Below are 21,515 nucleotides of genomic sequence, written 5' to 3' on the forward strand. Positions count from 1 at the left end.
CACACCTACTCAAGGAATGAAAGGACAACTTAACACTGGCATGCAAGGTTGACAATCAGGAGAAAAATATCTGTTTAAAAAAAAAAAAAAGAAAAGAAAAGCGTATGCCTTGTGCACCCATTCACATGGAAAGTCAAGAAAAATAGACACCAGATACTTGCAGTGTAATTATGCAATTAAAGGCTAAATGTTTTAGAATTAAATTTACAGTGCTGTAGCAAAACGGAGGTCGTGGGTGACTGTCAGTTTATATTCAATAGAGGCTATCATGTTGCAGATGATGCAAAAAAAAAAAAGTTACCTGTGGATAACATGCAATTTGTATTGCATGTTTTGGGCACTGTATATAAAATTTCATTTTAGGGGATACTTTCTTTTTCATAAAAGAAATTTATATATGACAGAAAGTCTCACTTGTTCAAGCAATATCCTGCTCTATAAACTGATGTAGGCTAGTTGGTCACAGGAAATCAGTCATATTTGGCAATTTATGTAGCTTATTTCAGTAAATATACTTATTCTGCTTTTACCTGTACTTGAACTTGTAGGGCTGCTAAGGCCCGTTAAATAAATAAAACACAGACTGTGCATTTTATTTATTTCTGTGAAAATGAATGAGGGGCCGGACCGGATGTAGGACATGCTACCTTCAGATGGGCTTTGAGGAAATGTGGGGCTTTAACCGACAAACAATAGCGCTCTTGCAAATCGCATTACCTCAAGTCATTTTTATTGCGTTTCAGGAAACGGATGAAGTTGGAAGGTCTCCTTAGCAGAGTTATTTCACTGCCCTGAAGATCAGAAAGCAGCGAAGAAGTATAACAAAATCTACCGACCCCCAAGTGAATATTTTTTCAGGTAAGCTCAGAGTACTGTTACTGATACTGACCGCTAACGTTAGCTGGCTAACTAGCATGGCATAACGTTAGCAAGCGGCACAGGTCAGTTGACTACTGACAAATGATGTATGTGAGGAAATTTGGCATTCATTGGCAACTGAACAGTCAAACTAGCCGACTTCATCCTCCTCCTCAAATACAATTATTACCCTAGCCCCACTGTTTTTTTTCTAAGTTAGCATGCTAGCGTGTGCCGTTAGCAGCTGTCTCTGTCCTTCTAGTGCTGCTCGGTTGAGTTCCTCATTAACGTCAGGTTTAGGCAGGTGTTAGCTAGCGTTAACTTATTTGCCGTCTACCATATCAATGGTTAAACAGGCTGGTTATTTTTCTTTTCTGAGGTGTAAGATATAGAATGATCTGTGTTTGCAACTTCGAGTTCTCCGGGCTGCTAGCTTACGACATGTGTGTCAAAAGATAAGCCCAGTCACTGGACGTGCTGGCTGCTTGGTTATTGAGCCTTTAGTAAGCTAGCCATGCCGTACTGATGCATGTAATCCACTTGTGCTTTTTAATTCAGAGACCATGAGGCTGCAAAACTAAGCCGGGTAGATAATGAAGTAGCACACACCATGGCATGCCAGGGTTGATGGTAAAGTGTCACTGGGTTCATTTTTAAAAAAAAAAAAAAAAAATGCTTTTACACTGCAAGCCGCCTGTGCCCCGCTGTACGTCATGTGCGCCAGCTGGCTCCGACTTGACCTGCGTCGTACCACACACCAGACGTAAGGTTACTGGAGTTCATTCAAGTCTGCGGCTCTCTAAAGCCAGTGCTAACCTTAGGCTTGAACCTCAGTTTTAACCAGCGAGGCAAACAGTGCGAAACAGGCAAGTACTGTTACCGTGATCATTCCTGACATTTTGCTAGCTGTGTTGTGAACTGTTTTTTATTTTTATCAGTGATCACTAATGCTGTGAGTGTTCTGCCCACGCAGTTAAGTTAGACTATAGCCTTATATGGCTAGTCCACTGGTACAGCATTTGGCTTGATTGAAACATGTATGTTGGCACATTGGTTGCACACAGATATTGTAGAGCCACATGTTATATGTCTGAATTCAAGATCTTGACAGGAAGATATGCAGACTGCTGTAGTGCTGGGTATTACAAGTGATAAGAGTCTTTGTAAGAAGTCAAAAGTTATTATGTACGGGGTGTGTATGTATATCGTTTTGGGTTATCCAATGAATGACTAAAACAAATACGCCAGATTTTTAAAATAAAATTCTGTTAACTTTCTGTAGAGATAATCTAATGTCTTCAGCATTTGTGATAATGATGATTTCTTCCTGCTGACCATGGTGACTCCCAAGACTTTGCCAAGTCTTTCTTGCCCCAGTGATTAAGTTTCTCCTTATCAATAAGCTTGTTGTAATTTATTGTAGTTTTTTTTCTTTTGTTAGACAGCTATAACATTTTTGGCCTCATAAACCCAGTGCTAACAGAAACGATTGCTTAGTAAGACATGCATGCGTGGCATTGGCAGCAAAATTGAAGCGTTTACCTGAAATCTTCTCAGGTTGTATATCTGAGTCATGCATATCATACAAATGCTCTCTTGGTATAAAGTCCAGTGACATGTACTCCTTTATCTGTTAATCAAGCCACCCCAGTATGCTTTGGTGCGTTTAAAGGTCATATGTGAAGAGGCCTCTAGGACTTTGAGACATACTCGTGTAGATAAACCTTTATCTGAAGAGTTCCATCTTAGACTGTGATTCCACACTAGTGATGTGTAACTTAATGAACCTCTTAATACATTTTTAATTTTGTGATAATCTGGTTAACTACAAAGTACCTTTGACCTTTCATATAAAACATAGTGGCTGAATATTCAAGCACTCTGGCATCTTCCCCTATTACCTCCTTCTCCTCTTTCTGCTGTTAGTCCCATTATTTTTTGCTGACTTCAGCCAGGAGTACCTTATGTATTTTTAACTCTTATCAGTCATGTCTTCACACTGTGGCTACAGAGCCCAGAGGGAACTTTGTAAGGTTTATGTGTTTCTGTGTTTATGTGATGCAAGGCCATTCTACGTCAGCTAGCACTTCACCTCATTTGTTAAATACATTCTGTCCTTTCTGAGATAAATTCCTCTGTCGAGCCCATGCATGGAATGTTTTTCTCAATATAAAATCCTTTTTTTAAAATTGATTTGAAGCAACTCGGCAATTTTGCTCTGCATTTTTGATCTCCGGAAAGTAGTTTTTGTTTCAGATTGATGTTGTCGAGCATGCTCGAGGACACCATTCCATGTTTACACTGCTGAGAGGAATAAACTACATTCACTGTGATTATTTTAATAACTACTATATCATCCTAAGGCAAACAGTATCTGACAAAAGTAGATGGTTACATAGGTGATGCATGTTAGTCAGGTCGATTGATTGCTCGATTTAGTCTTTTCAATGTCACTATGTCAATAATGACCAAATAAATATATTATTATAATGCACTGTGCATATTGGTTGTATTATTGCCATACATTACTTTGACATTACAGTGATAAGTTGAGTCTATCTTATAAAGTGTGAAATCCAATATTGACAAAACTGGGATTTTACTTCAAGTCAAGTGCAAATTAAGTCTCTCCTGCTGTTGTTTCGCCTTCCATGTCCATGATTTTGCTTTCTGGATAGGCTTGTTCATAATCAAAGGAATTACATTCAGTTTCAGTATTGTTTTACCTGCCAAGTACAACACCAAGAGTCATTTTTGGCTGTGGTGGTAATAAGTGGTGTGGCTTCAAAGTGTAACACTTTGCCTAACATACAACTGTACAACTGAAATTGCTATTGAGTGTTGGGTAGTACAGTGGTGCTATGCGCAGGATTGAGAGCACGTCTTACTTTGAAACATGAATGACCTTCATTGTCCAGCTATCACAATGTATTTTTATTTCTATTTATATTTGGCTTTAATGCCCAGTGGCAAGCCCTCAGGACTGTACTCTAACCTTTGACCTATTTGCTTCAGTAAATGCTTGACAGTTTATTTCTGTGTCTCCCTGTCAGCTTGTGTGAACCTTATTTGACATTAGCTCTGTGCAAGAACCCAAAGGCTTTTGTTGGGTTGCCCACAAGCCCTGTTTGCCATATTTTTGTGGCTTAGTATAGATCTGTTTGTAAACAATTTCTAGTACCTGAGGTACTGTCAGGAAGACATAGGGAGTGAGAGTGGAGGATGAAAATCTGATTTCCAGGCGTTGGATTAATTCATTCCTAATTACACTTGACCAAAGAGAGCACAGCTTGGCAACACACAAGAGGTGACTATTTAAAGAAACTATTGACCCTATCCTTGAGGTCATCACATCCTTCTAATGCTAAACATTACCAATAGGTGGCCAATGGCAAGGTAAGAAAGAAATTCTGCATAATGATTGGTTACTTTAGTATAACAGATGCCATTCTGCTAACTCCACCTTTGTTGGGCAGAGCCCAGCCTTCTTCTTTGTTAATGTTAATGAAATGTGACACATCCAGGGTGCCCATAGCCTGCTAATCAGCACTAATCTGATCCACTGGATTAGAGGATGGGAATGCATGTAAGACACTGCTTAGAGTACATGTGTGACTCCCTCCTTCCAGAAGTGAGCCATCTTTCAGTCTATCTAGCTTTCATTAGTGGGCTCTAATAAGAATCCACTTGGGCCTTTAGGAGTTTTCTGTGTTTTCTCTTTGCACTTGCTCTCAATGGAGATCCATTCTTTTCGGTAATTTTTCTGGCGATAGGAAATTCTTTGGTCTTCATCTGATTAGGCAGTGCCTCCAGCAGATCTGGGATCTGGCTGTGTTCTTGCTGTCATCATCATAATCTCTTTCCTTCTGTAAGATTATCATGGCTATGAAGCAGGACAGCCTGTGACTATCCGCTGCTCTCTGCAGGCCTTTATTATTATTTTTTATTCTGGCTTTGATTTGGTGAGATACCAGGAGCCAAAATGCTGAACCAGAGTGCTGTGATGATCTTCACTGGAATTTGTGGGGCGTTGGTGGTCATGGCAATGGCCTACTATGTCTACTGGTAAGTTAAATGGGAGAGAGGTAGTGTAACTTGTGGCCGCAGCAGGCTGGAATGGGTACAACTAGATTAATAAGAACATGTAAAAGAGATAAAAGTCAGCGTAGAACTCCAGCACATAGCTCAGCTGTTCACAATGACACGTGGAGTGCAGACCTTTGCAAGGCAAATGACAATTTTAGACTTAAAACAATAAGAAAGGCATGGTACCTGAGAAGATATGGTTGAACTTTACCAATGTTTAGCTGTCATCTGTCAAGGTAGATTTCTTTAGTCCTTTCTCATATGGGAAAGTCATAGCAAGCCATATTTATTTGTTTGCATGGAAGCTGTTTTCAAGTGATTCAAAGCAGAAGCAGCTGTCCATCCTTAAGCAGCTTTAACCCAGTCAGCATCTCTAATCTTTCCCTTAGGCTGAGTAGGGTCGCAGGTGGGCCCTGCACCCTCAGTGAGGTGGACCACCACTGGCTCTTTTCTACAGTCAAACCTAGTATTTGTTACTCTGGATGACTTCCATGACAAACCAAGTGTATTTTTTCTATACTCCTTGTGTTTCAATACAAAGGAAATATGGTCTATACAAGGGAATATATGAAGTTTGGTTAAACCACCACACTACAGGAAACAATTAGTGAGATGATGTGATATGGATGTGAGCTATGGTCTTTTCAAGATCAATATTGGTGATGATTGGAACTTGAGAGGAGGTCAAGTGTGAACATTTTGTTAAAAATGGCTTTTTACTGCTTAGTCTTAATACTGAACTACTAACCCAAATAGCTAAAATGGATCACTGATCCAATCAGTTACATTTGGCCTGAGCTATTTACCTGTGGTTAAGAGACAGATTTACCTTGGCATGGTTATTTGATTGTTTGCATAAATACATTGTCAATATATTTTCTGTAGAAAGATGAAAAACAAGTAAACAGAATTTTGTAATATTTTAGAAGGCCTATAGCAATCTGCCTTAGAAGAGCAGGCTGATATTGTCAGCTGATATTTTCTTATTGCAGCTAAGTGGCTGTATGTGTTGACCAATAAGAAAAGGTAATTGTAGTCCAGGATTTGTTTGAGAAAAATTTGAAAAGCTGTTAACGATAAATAGTTTGTTAACCAGAGAACGCTTGTAGCTTTTCATCTGTCCTACTAAGCACTAGGGCTGAACAGTAAATCGAAATATCAAATGTATAATATCTGAATCACAGAAGCTGCAATGTTTATTTTTTTTGACATCATACCATAAATGCATCATTGGGGTGCTACAGAGAAGCCTTAGCCTACAAATCATATTCTCCAAACATAAAGGAACATGCTAGTTTGGTACAAGACCCAACAAAAATCACATCATTATCATTTTTATATTTTTATATATATACTTATATATATATTTTATATATTTCCATCAGTGAAATTGAAATGCAAAAATGACCATTCTAACTTAAATTGTGACTCTTGCCAAAATAAGACCAACGTGATAGATTTTTTTTTCATTTAGCCCTACAAAGCATGTTGGTTACAACTATAACAAAACTTAGAGTCCTTATCAAATATGTGTATGTTATGTATTATATTTATTGTATCAACCTCAAAAATAGATATTCTAAACCTTTGTATGGTTAAGAAGGGTAAAGCTGTCATTTAAAGAGAAGTCAGATTTAAATGTTAGTGGTGTACATACGTCCCTTACCCCAAAATGCAAACACATCAAGGTACAAACCACATCTCTTTAAATTAATGTATAAATCACATTCTTTAAATAGTGGGGCTGTATTTCATTTGAAGCAAAACTGAAGAATAAAAGATGAATGTAAGAATGTACTTGTGAAGATAAAGAAAAATGATTGAACTTGGTTGGACTACAGTCTCACAAGACCTTGGTTATTCAGTAAATACTGATTCTCAAAGCAAATATACTGAGTGCTCCTTAGTTGTATTTTGCAAAGTGAAGTTAACATTTAGAGGTGGCATGAATACACACAAAGTCCATGGTAAGACACGTGTGAGATAAGGACTGCGTTACAACTTGAATGAAAATGTGTGGTTATTAAGAGGGTGGGGGAAAATGATAACACACTTCATGGCATGTTTGTCTTAGTTGTCACACAGAGTTGCTGCTTGTTGTCACAGCAAAAGTTGGCCTTTTAACTTCTCCATTGCCTGCTTGTGGCCCAGGCACTCAGACTGAAATTTAAAAGTCTTTAGCAAATTTCAAGGCTCAAACTTACTGATGTGAACTGAAACCAGCAGCTGATTAGGAAGGGAAAACATTCAAAAAATAAGTTAACAAGTTTAGTCCTTAGATGAAGTCTGCATAAGTAACAAACAGAAACTCAGATTATTCAGTGTGAATAATCTGATGAAACTCTATCACATATTGTTTTTGCTGTCACCCAAAACTTAAAATCAGTCAAAAATAAGAGTGACACAGTAGTTTACAATATTAAGTCACATACATAACAAGTGTGTTTATCTTCTGGCCATTGCTAGTTATTCCTACCCCAATAATGCATCAATGTATGAACCAAGGCTGACAATCAGGAAATTTGTTAACTGCTCCAGAAACAAAATACCAAGAGTTAGACAGTTTGAAGTTGTGGGGGAGATGTGAGCATTTTGAAAGATTCCCCATCTGATCTACCAATGGATCTTACAGCCCAGGGCAAAGCCTATACAGAAGATAATGCTGCAGTCAAGTCAATAATAAGCAGTGTTACTGTAGACAAATACAGAGGAACTATAAGGTTGAAGGACCTTATAGGAACTGACTGTGAGAGATTTACCACACATTTTAGACTTCCTTTTGTATTGTCCATAACACATTAACCTTCCATTATACATGTAGCAGTCATCTGCTGCATATTTAATACACTCTGTGCACTTTGATTCTGTAGTGTTGTAGCTTGCCACCCTTCCAAAAATGTAACCGGAGCCACAAGTGAAATGTGCAATAGTGTAACTATCCCCCTCCCAGTCGGTCTCTCCCAGTAAGAACAAAGGTCACATCACTAACATAATGCAGAGACAGCTGTGGATATATGGACTGATAATCAGAACCATCAGGTGACTCCTGACGCACATGCATATGTGACAGTATTTCACCACTTCAGTGTGTCCTAACTCCAGATATTTAGAAACATTTTTATGTGCGTTGGCCCAAGAGACTCAGCTGAAGTTCTGTGGATGTGCATGTAAGATTTCCTTCCTTTCACACCCAAGCCACTTTGTTATTCTGTGTATTGTGTTGCAGTGTTGTGAGAGGGATTGATTGCACTAGGTAAGACTTGTTGTCTACCTACAATGAACTGACCTTGTGTCAACTATGTGGCTTGATTTTAGGTTATTGGTTTGCTCTTAAAGGAATATAATATGGTAAAAGTGTCTGTAAATATATTTAGGTTGCTTGAAGATTACGGGCTTCTTGGATTTCTGGTGGTTTGTAATTTGTTAGAATAGATAAAGCTCAGGTGCCTGTTGATGAACAGTGATTTCATTCACTGTAATCCATGTATGACAAATAGATGACAACTGGATATCTGCTCTTACACTGGACATTTAGGGGTGTGTTTGTTTGTTCTATGTAGCTCCACTTGTGAAAAAAAGTAATATGATATTTGAAGAAACAAGAAAGTAGTCATCACAGAGGCCATGTGAACAAGACTGTGTCTGTGGTTGAAGACCGTTATGTCAGAGTGACGTGCAGGCACACAGTGTTTCTGTGTCTCCCTCGTTGTCTAGCTCGCAGGCTGTTGTTCTAAAAAGCAAACACCAGAAAGCCTCTTTTTTTCTGCTGATTTGCTGACACAGTTGTAGCAGTGAATGCAGGTGACTGTACACATGACGGCACAGTCAATTGTATAACAATCAGGAGCAAACAAGTTTTAGCTTTCACAATGAATTGAACTTCATTAAGTGCAATATTTATGCATTATTCTTAGATTCTTGATGCGGTGGTGAATCAAATCAAGTGCTCCTTGCTCATAGGGAAATTGTCTGATTCACCACAGGTGTTTGCTTCAAGCAGTTTTAGAGTTAACTCTTATTTATTTATTTATTCATTTATTAGATATTTTATGTTTAAGAAGACACTGATTTTATGTTAATAAAGACTTTTTTGATGATCATTAGATTTATCTGTTTAGTTTATTTTTATTTTACATTTTTTTTAGAAGAAATTCAAATATATTTTTGACATATAAATATATGATATAGCCATATACTGTGATGTTAAACAGAGCAAGTGAAGGCCCTGTCGACCACAGATCTGTACACAGGTCTGTAAAGGAACAACTCCTCATGAGGCAGATTAGAAATGTTTCTCAGAACAGCTTTAGGCTTGACCTACACTGTAATGGGCTTTGGTGCAGATGTGAGAACAGTCCACTCAAGGCCAGTTGGTCTACGGACATCCTGATGGGTACTCATTGGGCCTCATTCACCAACCATTCTTAAGAAGAAGTTTCTTCTTAAAGCCCACTTACGCACTTTTTACGAAGATTCTGACATTTACCAATGTTTTCTTACTCGGGATTCATTCTTATGTAAGAACAGAATCTGCGCACACTCAAGAGCACTCTTACGCACATTTGAGTGCTGACATGTTTGAGCAAAATAACTGACTATTACGTTTTCTTCTGTTCTACTGTTCTACATTATATTATATTATTTAAATTACAATAACACTTTTGTCATTTATAATATATTTTTAAAATAACTTTTGTTATTTTACAAAGCATTATGGTCTTTTAAAATAAATAAATGCAACATTAACACTTAACCGCTCGTTTGCGGCTCACTTCCTGCAGCAGTACCTTCACTTCAGAACTACTGAAGTTCCTTTTGCATTTTGATTCCGGTGCTCTGTCTTTCTTCAACTTTCCCTTACGATATCTCTTTGTCTGTGTCTGCACACGTCCCTTCCGTCTCGTGCCCTTTTTAAGTGCATTTTCGGGTGTTTACCTATGCTAATTAGGGCCAACTGGCACACGCTTTTAATTTATGAGGAGATTGGCATTCATCAATCTAAGAACACAGGTGCGCACAATTCTGTGGTTTAAGAACACGTTCATGAATCTGACGTAGGACGTAGTTTCTTTAAAAACTTTCCTAAGAACAACTTAAAGAATTTAAGAAAATATTTAAGTAGATATTGGTGAATGAGCCCCATTGATAATAATCGTCACTTGTAACAAAACTGCCTGATATTTCTGTAGATAGTCTTATGGTGACAGTGGTTAAACAAGTAGAGTGCATATCATGTAATGTGAGATGTTCTATAACAAAACAGCATCTAGTGGACAGCTGGTCATTTGACTGCTCACAAACTGTATAAACCTTATGTCTGTGGCAGGTGTCTGCATAATACAGATCCATCTTTTTTTACCCATCCATTCATTCTCTATATCTGCTTATGCTTGTTCAGCCTGTCCCAGCATGCTTTGCCTGAGCATGGAAACACCCTAGACTGGTCCCAAGTCTGCTGCAATTCATAGTCAGATAGACAGAGTCACATCAACACCAAGGGGCAATTAAATATTTCCAGTTCACCTGTTGGAGGAAACTGGAGCACCCACTCACACAGGCCCAGACAGACCCTTAACCTTCACACTGGTAGCATGTAGGGCTGCCTCCAACCAAAGATTTTCCTCGTCAACTCATACTCATTAGTTCAAACCATTAGTTGACTAATCACGTCAACATTATGAAATTATTTATGTAATTATTTAAGTATATATATTTTTGGGCTGAGAAGGAATGTTATAAGTAACATTGCTAATACTGTGCTACATTAGAGAGAAATACAAACTGTGATAACGATCCTTTAATATATAAATTTTTGAAGTTGGAGAAAGAGAGCTGCCTTTTGATGACCGGCAAAAGCGGTAATGATTCTGAAGGTATCAGAACAACCATCATGCAAGCAGCTAACATTAGGTTAATTTCAAATGATAAGACTTGTCTGAGGACGACAAATGATAGGTGAATGTTTGCCTGCAGGGTTTGTACATCACCTTCTTGGTGTCGTTCTTTACCCTCTTGAAGTAATCCCATACTTTGGATTTCCTGGCCGACACATGCAATTACTATTTAATAACTGCCGGCACCAGCTATGTAAACAGTGTCTGGCCATCCCTGACTGAGTGTTGCCACTTGCTGTGGAGTGTTTTTTTTTGTTTGTTTTTTTCCATGGTGGACAGCATTACTGGCAGCATATGGTGCAGAGCCTTGCATCTTTAGCAGCAACTGTTCTTTACATTTTCAAAACCAGTTAATCAGTTTAATCAGAGTCCAAGATGATGTCTTCATATTGCCCATTCAGTCTGACCAACCAAAGATTTTTAATGTAAACTGACATAAAACTGGAACAAAGAAAGCTGAAGATTTTCACATTTGAGATGCTATAATGACCACATGTACACCCTGAAGCTGAACTATGCAGAATTGTTGTTTACTCTGCATCTTGTAAAATAACTTTTATAATCTATTAAGATGTAACTGGCTGTGACTGATCTACAGCAGTACTAACCACTGAGCCAGTGCGCTGCTGAGGTCAATATCAGGACAATAAAAACTCACTAACCAAACTAATGTGATATTTCGACACAACTATATTCACAATGCATGTACTTCAGTAGCCATCCTGTCACTTTATTTTTTGGTTTATGTTAACTTGAATGATAAAGGCTCTTTTTGGTTCTTCTGTGTCATTGGCTAACCCAGTTCAACCTGTTTGATGAAACAAGCACAGCAAACGTTTATTAAATTCTGCTGTAATAACACTGAACTGTGGCCTTTCATGTTTCATGTCACCCCTGCCACTGTTGCCTCAACCTCTCCTCTGCCGTCTCTCCCAGGTCTGTGGTATTGGCCGAAGGACCGTGTAGACGCGGCTTGTAAAAGGATCCCACCGTGGTAAGAAACACTGCATTGTTTTTGAACTTCTGAAAGCATGTTCGCTCACAGACTTACACAGGCCACATCCTTTTGTCTACACTGATCCATGAAACTCTTTAATTGTTTACCACTCTGTCCTCCCATTATTTTCTCCCTCCTCCCTCATGCTCTTTTGTTCTCTGTCCATGTCTCTCACTAAAGTTGTACTCATTGTTGCGGCGCTGCCTCTGCTGTTTCTGCCCCCTCTCAGGTTGGTCGTAGTGTATAGAGAGGAGCCCACTCAGCTCTCCAGGCTCCTCAGCCATGGCACTGCTGGCCTACCTGAAGAGCTTGTTTATCCTGCAGTTGCTGATGGGCTTTGTGTTTGTGGTGAGCGGCCTCATCATAAACTTCATCCAGCTCTGCACCTGCGTCCTCTGGCCGATTAACAAACAGCTCTACCGCAGAATCAACTGCCGGCTCTCCTACTCCCTCTGGAGCCGTGAGTAGATGATACCTACTATATTGTTCCTATAGAACATATTTTTCTTTTAATACAAATACCAAGTTTTATATTTCAAAATACATAAACAACAAAATGTACCAAGTAGTCTTGTCTTGTCGGACCTGTCTAAGATACAATTCCTTTTAGTTGTGAGAAAAATATCTTAGTCCTTAGCTTCTTCATATACGATGTCACCAGGACCCAACAAATTTCATCTATACACCATTTGCTGCTGGGTAGAAAGTGTAAAGTGTGTTTATCAGAGCTTTTTGCTGCGAATGGCTGCTTGCATTGGTTAACAAGGCTCAGCTAGACATCAAAATAGTGCTAAAACAATCCACAGTTTGATTATAATTCTCTGAATATTGAAACATGAATCACTCATTATTCAACAAAGCAAGGGAGAAAACCTGACATGTAGAAGAAAATATGCTTTGGCTCAGTAATTTAGGTGTAGTGCTTCTTTTCGATATAATTAAGTGCTTTTAGTGCCTTCCTAAAGCACATGATGTGTTGTGATCTCTGTGCAGAGCTGGTGATGCTGCTGGAGTGGTGGTCGGGCACAGACTGCACCCTATACACCGACCAGGCTACGGTGGACAAGTTTGGCAAAGAGCATGTCATCATCATCCTCAACCACAACTATGAAATTGACTTCCTCTGTGGCTGGACCATGTGCGAAAGATATGGCATCTTAGGGGTTAGTAACGTTGCAAATTATGACTGAAGGATTTTTGTGTCTCTAAAATATGCTAAAACACACATATTTATCTCCCTGTATTAACGTTTATCAGCATCATATGGTGCCTTTAATGACATCAGTCCATATTGTGAGAAAACCATGCGTCATTATTTAAAACAAACATCTGTCCTTCCTCTCCAGAGTTCAAAAGTGTTAGCCAAACATGAGCTGCTGAAGGTTCCTCTGATCGGCTGGACCTGGTACTTCCTAGAAATAGTCTTCTGCAAAAGAAAGTGGGAGGAGGACCGAAACACTGTCTACAGAGGACTGAGCAGGCTCAAAGACTACCCTGAATATATGTGGGTAGGTACATGTCAGATGTACTTGGTTTGTCTGTCATCTGACGTGTGTGTGAGTGTAGGGGTTAAAAAAAAAGATTTATTTTAATTCCTCTACACAAACATTTTGTACATAAATACCATATTAGGTATTTCAGAAGTCAGTCAACTCTATCCCAGTTGTGCAGTCAAGTTTCTGAAATGTCCTCTAGGCTCTGACTTCTTAGAAAAAAACAGTCATGCAGTTGCTGTGTAGTGAAGTGTAATTATGACTATTTCCATTTAGGATTCTAAATGCACTGTGTAGATAAGGTGGTTTATTTATTCCAAGGAACCTTCCAGTTTCCTGGGTTTCTTCTTGGTTAAGCAGTAACTCCTTCCCCCTAGACCGCTATTTAGCATTTACAAAACAAATAAATTGGTGGTAAATAAAATGGTTTATAACACAATACATAATTTACATATTATTTACATAATGTAGTTTGTAAGCAGATGCAGTATAAACATTTACAATTGTTGACAGATAGATTAAAAAAACTTACATATGGTTACAACTGTGTTTATAGTATGTTAAAAAAAACAGTTTAATAAACGTTAAATAGCGGGGCTTAAAGTAAGTGTTACTGTTTGAATCATCATTGCTGACAGCAACCAAACATGGAGATGTGGCTAAAAAGAAATGATCAGAGAAATTATGAGATTTATTTAGGTTAGTCATACAAGTTGGACAAACAAGTTTGACTAACCTGTGTTCCAACATCTCAGCTACTACCTCAGTGAATACAGTGTTACCAATAGAAACAATAGCCAAACCTACAAAAATAAGATGCGAGTTGTGATAAACTGGAATTATTCTTAATCATTTAATGGCAGTTCTTTGGCTTTGATAGAGAAAAAATACTCTACCCTTTCAAAATACAATGAGAACGAGATGCTGCCCTTGGGCCCGGTTTCTCTTGCCTAGATTGATCTCAGCAGTGGTGCACAAATCAAGTTCTCTGTGTGCACCAGCTGTGTTTGACATTTCTCAACAGCACAGTCTGTTTATTTTTCTTCCTGTGAAACTTGATGAACTGCACTGGACTGGAGTGTCAGTAGGCTTTCACCCTGCTCTGTGATTCAAAACGGCTCTTTTCTGTTTAAATAAACAAGTGCTTTACGTCCAGCCATGTTACCTTGTGGCAGCATGTCTCGCTGTTAGTTGTAGATCTTTGCTGAAGGTGTAAAGCAACTTGTGTTACAGATTTTCACGGTGACTCAACCACTTTGCCAGCTGAGATTAGGCAGATCAGCAGTTGATCTAATTACCGCTTAAATCAAGTATCAGGCCACTGCTAATGACATAGCTTTTTGTGTTCAGATAAACAAACTTAACTGAACTTAAGTCTTTGGTAGAGCTGTCGTCCACCTGCCTGCATTAATACCAGTGAGATAAGACTGTGACTTTATTTTAGTGTTACATTGAGGTTAACTTGATCTGTAATTCAGCCAAGCGGAAGAAGGGTAGTGGATGGGACAACAGAAAGGAGGTCACTTTATAGGTGTGTGTGTGTGTGTGTGTGTGTGTGTGTGTGTGTGTGTGTGTGTCTAGTAACACAGCTCTTTTCCCTCCACAGTTTCTGCTGTATTGCGAGGGCACCCGCTTTACAGAGAAAAAACACCAAATCAGTATGCAGGTTGCAGAGAGTAAAGGCCTGCCCAAGCTCAAATACCACCTCCTGCCCCGAACCAAAGGATTCACCACAACACTGCAGTGTCTTAAGGGCACAGGTGGTGTATACAAATGCACACACACACACAATTCACCATGTTCAAAACACAAGTTTTTTTTTTGCTCTTAATTTGATTTTTTTAATTTGATTTTTTTTTCCACAGTAACTGCTGTGTATGATGTGACTCTCAACTTCAAAGACAACCAAACCCCCACTCTCCTGGGCATCGTCAACGGCAAGAAATACAAAGCTGACATGAGTGTAAGGTGAGTGCCACCAAAACCATCCATTTATTTCTGTCTTCAGTTATTTTAGTAATGATGCATTACACTGCCAGGTGTTCTGAATCTCTTCAAGTGGAAGATGATGAATGCATTTTAAACCTTTGGCCTCTTTCCAATTGCATTTTTGTCCTATAACAATGAAAGAGACAGTGAGAGTGCTCAGAGTGTTGGCTAGTTTCCCACCAAGTTTATGGTTTCAGAACAGTAACTCTGATGGGTAGGGCACTCTTACTGAGGCTACATCCGCACTAATACATTTCAGTTTTAAAACGCATCACTTTTGCTACGAGTTTTCGAGCCCGTAAAAACCAAGACTTATGAAAACAAAGACACCCACCTTTGTTTCTTGATTGGGTCTTGGGCAGTCACGACGTATCCTTCCCTGAATCGTCACACTCTACTATCATGTGTCCCTTTTCTGGATGAAAACAAACGGCATCAGCCTCAACTACCAGTAGTGAATGCAAGATGGATAATGAATTGCACAATTTGCTGACCTTGCTGTCTTTGGTAGCAGCCGTTGTTCAGTTAAAATCTGTGCAGTGAAACGTTTTCGCCATTGCTGTTCCTCATTCGTAGTATTTTCTGCAACTAACCAACGGCAGAGTAGACAATCTGCTTCCTGTATACACCAGCTTGCACATACCCAGTGTATATGAATGTTAATGTAGTATGCATTTTCAGGCGTGTATTTACACAGATTATACTGAGCTAAAACACTTGATGGATATTTTTTTTTTTTTTTTTTTTTAATGAAAACGCATTAGTGTGGATGTAGCCTGATTAAAGAGCTGGTCAGGAAATGGAAACAGAGTGGAATGGCTCCCACTGAAAGTCCTGAAAAAAGTATTATCTTTTGTCTGGACAGCATAACTGAATTAGAAAAATACTTTTAGTTTTGTGGGAATTTTGTTGAGCAGATCAAAGTCAGTTAAATATAGACTTGGAGACTGAAATCACTCAGCAGAAATAAAGATAATCTACAATGCTGAGGCCAGGGAGTCCTCTGGTGGTGAGAGACTGCCATAACAGGCCACATCTGATGTAGTGTATTATTATGAAACATTTTCTGTTGCATGCTGAGAGGAAAATGGAAAGTGTCTGTGTGTTTCTGTCATCCTGATGAGACTGACCATGAAATGTATCTTACACCGTATTGTCCATTATATCATGATTTCCAGGTTGTTTCTTTGTTTACATAGAAAGCTCTTAGGCTCAGGTTGTAGTGCCTGTGTGATGTAAGAATACTTTCTATGGTATGGTCTTCAGTCACGGTGTTCATACACGTTCGGCTCCTAAATGAGCCTAAATCTTCTGTGCATCCCTGGGAATTAAACTTAAAAGTCCTTTTAATAATTTAGCAAATGTATACATATAGTACACCAAGGGCTGTTTGCATGTGTGGTGCAGTCATTGTGGTCAAGATTAATTTTTACAGCTGACCACGGGCCTAATGTGTGTGAGCAGGAGAAATAAACAGGAAAAGCACATTTTGTGCCATGAGTAAGATTCACATCAAGTTCACATCATTCTTGCAAAGGTCACTCACCTTCAGCTCTCTGTGCATAATTTAAATTACCGGCTTTTGTGCATCCACCATCTGATCTAAATTTTTCATGTCTGTTTCTTTGCTCTTTCCACACAAATTGCAGCATAAATTATCAAAGCAAAATGTTTGTCACAGACTTCTATTCCTGTTATGTTGTGTGTTTTCGTCTACCCCAGACATACTCCATCTAGTGTGTTGTCCTTTGTATTTTTCTCATACATTCATTCATTACATTCAAGGCTAAAACTGTAAATGACACTGAAACCAAATGTGTATTCAGCTCTATACAATTCTTTACTCTTTACCACCCAGGCGGTTCTCTGTTGAGGATATCCCAGATAATGAGGAAGAGTGTGCCAACTGGCTGCACAAGCTCTACCAGGAGAAGGTGAGACTGATTAAAGGCTCCATACATGATCAAAATCCAAACAGGACAAGTTGTACATGTTGTCTAGTGCTTTAAAATGTTTGAGATTTTTTTTCTCCTGACACCAAAACAAGTAGACTCCAGTAAACTACAGTCAGACACTTTAACACACTCATTACCCTCTAATTAGTAACTACTGATCAGGCTTTTTTTTAACTTTGTTATCCATTTTTGTAACTGTTGCATGTGATGACTGGAAATGTGTTGGATTCGTGAGAACATTTATTTCTGGATTTGATGCTTCACTTCATCATTTATTAATGTCTGCACAGTATGTGTAATGCCTATATGAAAGAGGTTCCTGTGTTTTGTCTTCTTCCTGTCCCTCTCAGGATGCCTTACAGGAATACTACAACAAGGAAGGCAAGTTCCCCGGACCCACAATAATCCCACCCCGCCGACTATGGACGCTGCTGAACTTCCTGTTTTGGGCCACCCTGCTGCTTTCACCGCTCATCAAATTTGCTTGTGGAGTGGTTGTCAGTGGCTCCCCGCTCCTCATCATTGGGTTCATCATATTCCTCATCATAGGTGGGTAAACTCTGCACCAGTGACACTTAAAATGAAAAACAATACATCCTGTTTCTCGTGGGGTTTGACTAGGAGACTGATTCATGGAGACATCGCAAAAAAGAAATTCGATTCGAAGCTCTTGAATGCTAAAGGCTCTGTGTTGTTTAACATTTGAATTGCTGTCCTCATTCACTTCACTTTTGTTGCCTTTGTTCTCTCCCCAGCCTCCATAGCTATCCGTCGCCTCATAGGGGTCACCGAGGTGAAGAAAACAGGCTCCAGTTACGGCAACCAGGAGGCCAAGAAACAAAACTAAAGTGTGTCACCCCGCCCCTCCCGTGTACGGCCGTTTCTGTGTGGTCGCCCTGCGGTGTCTCACCACTACCCAACTCCATTCTCCTCCTACTGTTGAGTCAGTTGGTAGGCCGGGGATGAGACCCAGCTGTGAAAACATAATAGAGACCAGACTTAGAAATGATAATGGCACTAGTTTGAGAGAGAGCATGGAAGGTCTGGGGGTTCAAGCTCTCTGGTGTAACACACATCAAAAGGAGAGGGAGATGCAGTACCGTATTCCCCTGCATCTTTCTTAATCCAGCTAGTCCCCATCCCAGCCCCATTAAATCCTGGTAACACCCGAGGTCAAGCTCCTAACCAGTCTGAGGTCACATGGACATCCAGTCCGCCCATTTTCTGCTCTGCACTACCTACCTCCACTTCCCTGTCACAGTCATCAGCCAATCAGGGAGTGGGAGCGTGCTCATTCTTTTTGCCCACAGAACCCCTAACCAATCCGTAAACTGATCTTTTTTTAATCTTACCATCAATCCAGAGGCATCGCGTTACTGCAACAACAATCTGTAATATGTATGCAGGACGTCTCCCTCCCTTTTTTCACTAAGTGGGACTTGTAATGGGAACCGGTGCCTTGAGGCCCAGCCTGGTTTCCTTAATCTTAAAGGGTCAATTCACCCCAATCACAAAAAAATTACCATTTAACCTCTATGTATCTAGCAATGCAGATGGTTTTGGTTTTTATACACTCAAGGTCTGAGATAACTGTCACTGAGATTTCCACTACCATACCAAAAAAATGGAGGTGAATCAAATTTTGTTAATCGTGCTCAAATCACTGTTAAAGTATATTTGAAAAAAATTTCACAGCAGCGCGTCTTTCCAGAAGCGGCGTTTGAGTTTACTCGGATAATTACTGACAGTTTTCATCAGAAACCATGTTTCGAATGTAAAGAGTAGCGAAAACTGTCCACACCAACATCATCAATTATCCAAGTTGTTGGCAGATTGTTTCTGTGAAGCGACATTACTCAAATTTTTCAAAGTTTTCAAATATCATTTTATATAATTTGAGCACCGCCAGTGACATTCAATTCACCTCCATTGTAATAGGTTATAAGCAGAAGCCTCAGAGCAGAGATCTCAGAATATAAATCCCACATCATCTCCAGGGCTAGATATCACAAGGTTAAGGTGGGGAAAATAATTTTTTATTTAATCTTGTGATCTTGGTGAATTGACCCATTAACATCCTGGTTTGGAGATGCTGGTGTCTGTTAAACTACAACAAGGGCTCTGAATGTGAAAACTGTCCTTATCAAGGATACCTACCATCTGTTACAGGTCTCATTTGTAGCCCGCAGCACCAACACCCACAGATTCATTCTAAAACATTTCAATTCTCTTTCCAATCTCATTCCTATTTTTCACTTGCTTTACACAAATAGGAATTTGCATACATGCTGTTATTCATTTTTTAAACATAACTGGACCATCTCTGACGCCCTAAATGTGATCTTTATTCAACCAGCAATCCCAGTCTGAACACTGAAGCAGTTCAACATACCACTTGCCCTCTGATGCCAGTCAAAAGGCAGCTCACACTGCTCGGGTTGATGTGACCGCTCTGCTGTTGAATGGCAGTGGACCCAGAATCCAGAAAAAGGTCACCAACTGTCTTCATGTAGCCTCACAGTTGTTAGAAATATGATTTTGCTCTCCTGACATAGATATATAGTAGTGATGTTTTAACCTTTGCCTTAAATCAAGCTTGCTCAGGCAAGGGATTGCTTATTCGCCAGCCCTTTAAGACAGCACCCACCTCTTACCTCTGTTATGTTTGGATACTCACCCTCTCTTCCTCCCATTACAGCAATGTGTGGTGGAGTAGCGCACATTCATTTGGTCTGATCCCCTAAAATGTATGAATAATTGAAAAACCGGTGTTAGTCCTTAAAAATGGAAAGCTAGGAAGGTGTTGGCTTGTTGAAGGCGTCTTTGTAACTGTAGAGTGTCGTTAGTTAAAGAAAGCTGCTTACACTCCATGATCAGGGCAACTTTGTTTCTCTGGAAACTCAGCACAGCGACACTTAGCCTTTGTTGGTGCACTTTCGGTTTCATACATTTCACAATTTTAGAATCAGAGTTGGTTGTTTTTAACTGTCTCAAATTAAACGTTTGCTGCTGCAGCACGTGAGTGGATCACATTTCCCGGTCCCCAAATACAAACAATGGTAGCAAGATGTGGAGGGGATATTTTGTGTCCTGCTCTCTCTTCCCCTCTGCCCTCCCGTGCCACATGTAGTATTGATCTAATCTTACTTATTTTGTCTAGTCAGTTCAAATTTTTGGGATCATCACTCCTCAGCAGCGATATGTTGTGTACTTTCTGTAGAGTTTTCTCAACCCAGGCAGATTTCATGCAAGCCTTAATAGACAGTGCTGCTTAATTTTTGTGTGTAAATGTAGAAGCTAACTGAGCCCCTGTTGTAGTGAAGGATCGAAATGTGAAAAATGTCCTCCAGTATAGCAAGCAAGTTGCTGGGATTAGTTGTCAAGTGACTTGTTCTAAAGTTTTAACATAAAGAAATAAAGAGAACTGAGAATAGATAAAGTCATGTTCGTAATCAGTCCACATTTTTTTACACAAAGGTACTTGGAGTTGCATTACCTCAAATATTTGTGAAAAGCTTTAGGATCTTAGCCGGTTATCTTATCCGTTTTCCCTTAAACCCCAACAGTCAGCATCAGATTACAAATGCACTCCAGTCCATCCTGTCATTCAGTAAAAATCATTTTCCAAAACAGAAAGGATTCTGAGAAGTTCGAACAAGAATTTAGAAAAACTTTTTACACTGGATGTTTTTTATTCAGTAAAGAAATATAAGTGTAACTTGTGGTTGCTTTCTTCCTTTTCTGAATTCTCTACTGGAACCAAATACCTTTAGAAATTGACACAATTTTTTAAACCTCAAATATAAGTCCGTTAGTGGCACCTCTTGCGTCAGCTTTTGTTTTGTTTTCTAAGGCTATTTTTATGTTTTCTTCAATTCAAACACTTGAGAATATTAAAGGATTTAATCACAAAGCAACTCTTACTCTTTCGACTTATTTGGATTTGTGTGAGTTTCTCTGTTTGCACTGCAGTTTGGATTAAAGGATTGTAGCTCAGCGCAATAACAGGGGCAGTGGTAGCTGAATCCACACTAAACATGTTCTCCTCCTTCCATGTTTTTTCTCCTTCATCAACAGCCATTTTCACTGAGGCACACTGGCATCCATCTTCGTCCCTTCATCATGACACAGCCACAGTTTTCCATGAAGCTACAGTATAAAGTCACAAGTGTGACAGTATGTAGAGACTGTAAATTGAAAATATGTACATAAGGTAAATGATGAATGTCACATTCACTTTTAG

General features: G+C 39.3%; 1 protein-coding gene across 2 annotated transcripts; it reads left to right on the top strand.

Moving 5' to 3' along the window:
• Window positions 1–666: 666 nt before the first annotated feature.
• On the top strand, window positions 667–21,189 carry agpat3 (1-acylglycerol-3-phosphate O-acyltransferase 3). Of its 2 annotated transcripts, none has more exons than XM_022740324.1 (10): window positions 667–858; window positions 11,775–11,832; window positions 12,065–12,295; window positions 12,829–12,998; window positions 13,182–13,343; window positions 14,935–15,088; window positions 15,194–15,296; window positions 17,176–17,251; window positions 17,623–17,821; window positions 18,028–21,189. In XM_022740324.1, the coding sequence occupies exons 3-10, from the start codon at window positions 12,118–12,120 to the stop codon at window positions 18,117–18,119; spliced, it is 1,134 nt and encodes a 377-aa protein (XP_022596045.1). In that variant the 5' UTR covers window positions 667–858; window positions 11,775–11,832; window positions 12,065–12,117; the 3' UTR covers window positions 18,120–21,189. The 2 variants fall into 2 exon arrangements, with proteins under 2 accessions (XP_022596045.1, XP_022596046.1); XM_022740325.1 differs by lacking the exon at window positions 667–858 and adding an exon at window positions 4,491–4,923.
• The last annotated feature ends 326 nt before the right edge of the window (window positions 21,190–21,515 follow it).

This window comes from Seriola dumerili, unplaced genomic scaffold, assembly GCF_002260705.1.
Source record: "Seriola dumerili isolate Sdu_G_001 unplaced genomic scaffold, Sdu_1.0 BDQW01000052.1, whole genome shotgun sequence".
Classification (NCBI taxonomy): domain Eukaryota; kingdom Metazoa; phylum Chordata; class Actinopteri; order Carangiformes; family Carangidae; genus Seriola; species Seriola dumerili.

Bases quoted from the DNA above. Each gene is read 5' to 3' on its own strand.
- agpat3 (XM_022740324.1), top strand. From the start codon at position 12,118: ATGGCACTGCTGGCCTACCTGAAGAGCTTGTTTATCCTGCAGTTGCTG. The intron at 12,296-12,828 runs GTGAGTAGATGA...ATCTCTGTGCAG, and splicing joins CTCCTACTCCCTCTGGAGCC to AGCTGGTGATGCTGCTGGAG. The intron at 12,999-13,181 runs GTTAGTAACGTT...CTTCCTCTCCAG, and splicing joins AAAGATATGGCATCTTAGGG to AGTTCAAAAGTGTTAGCCAA.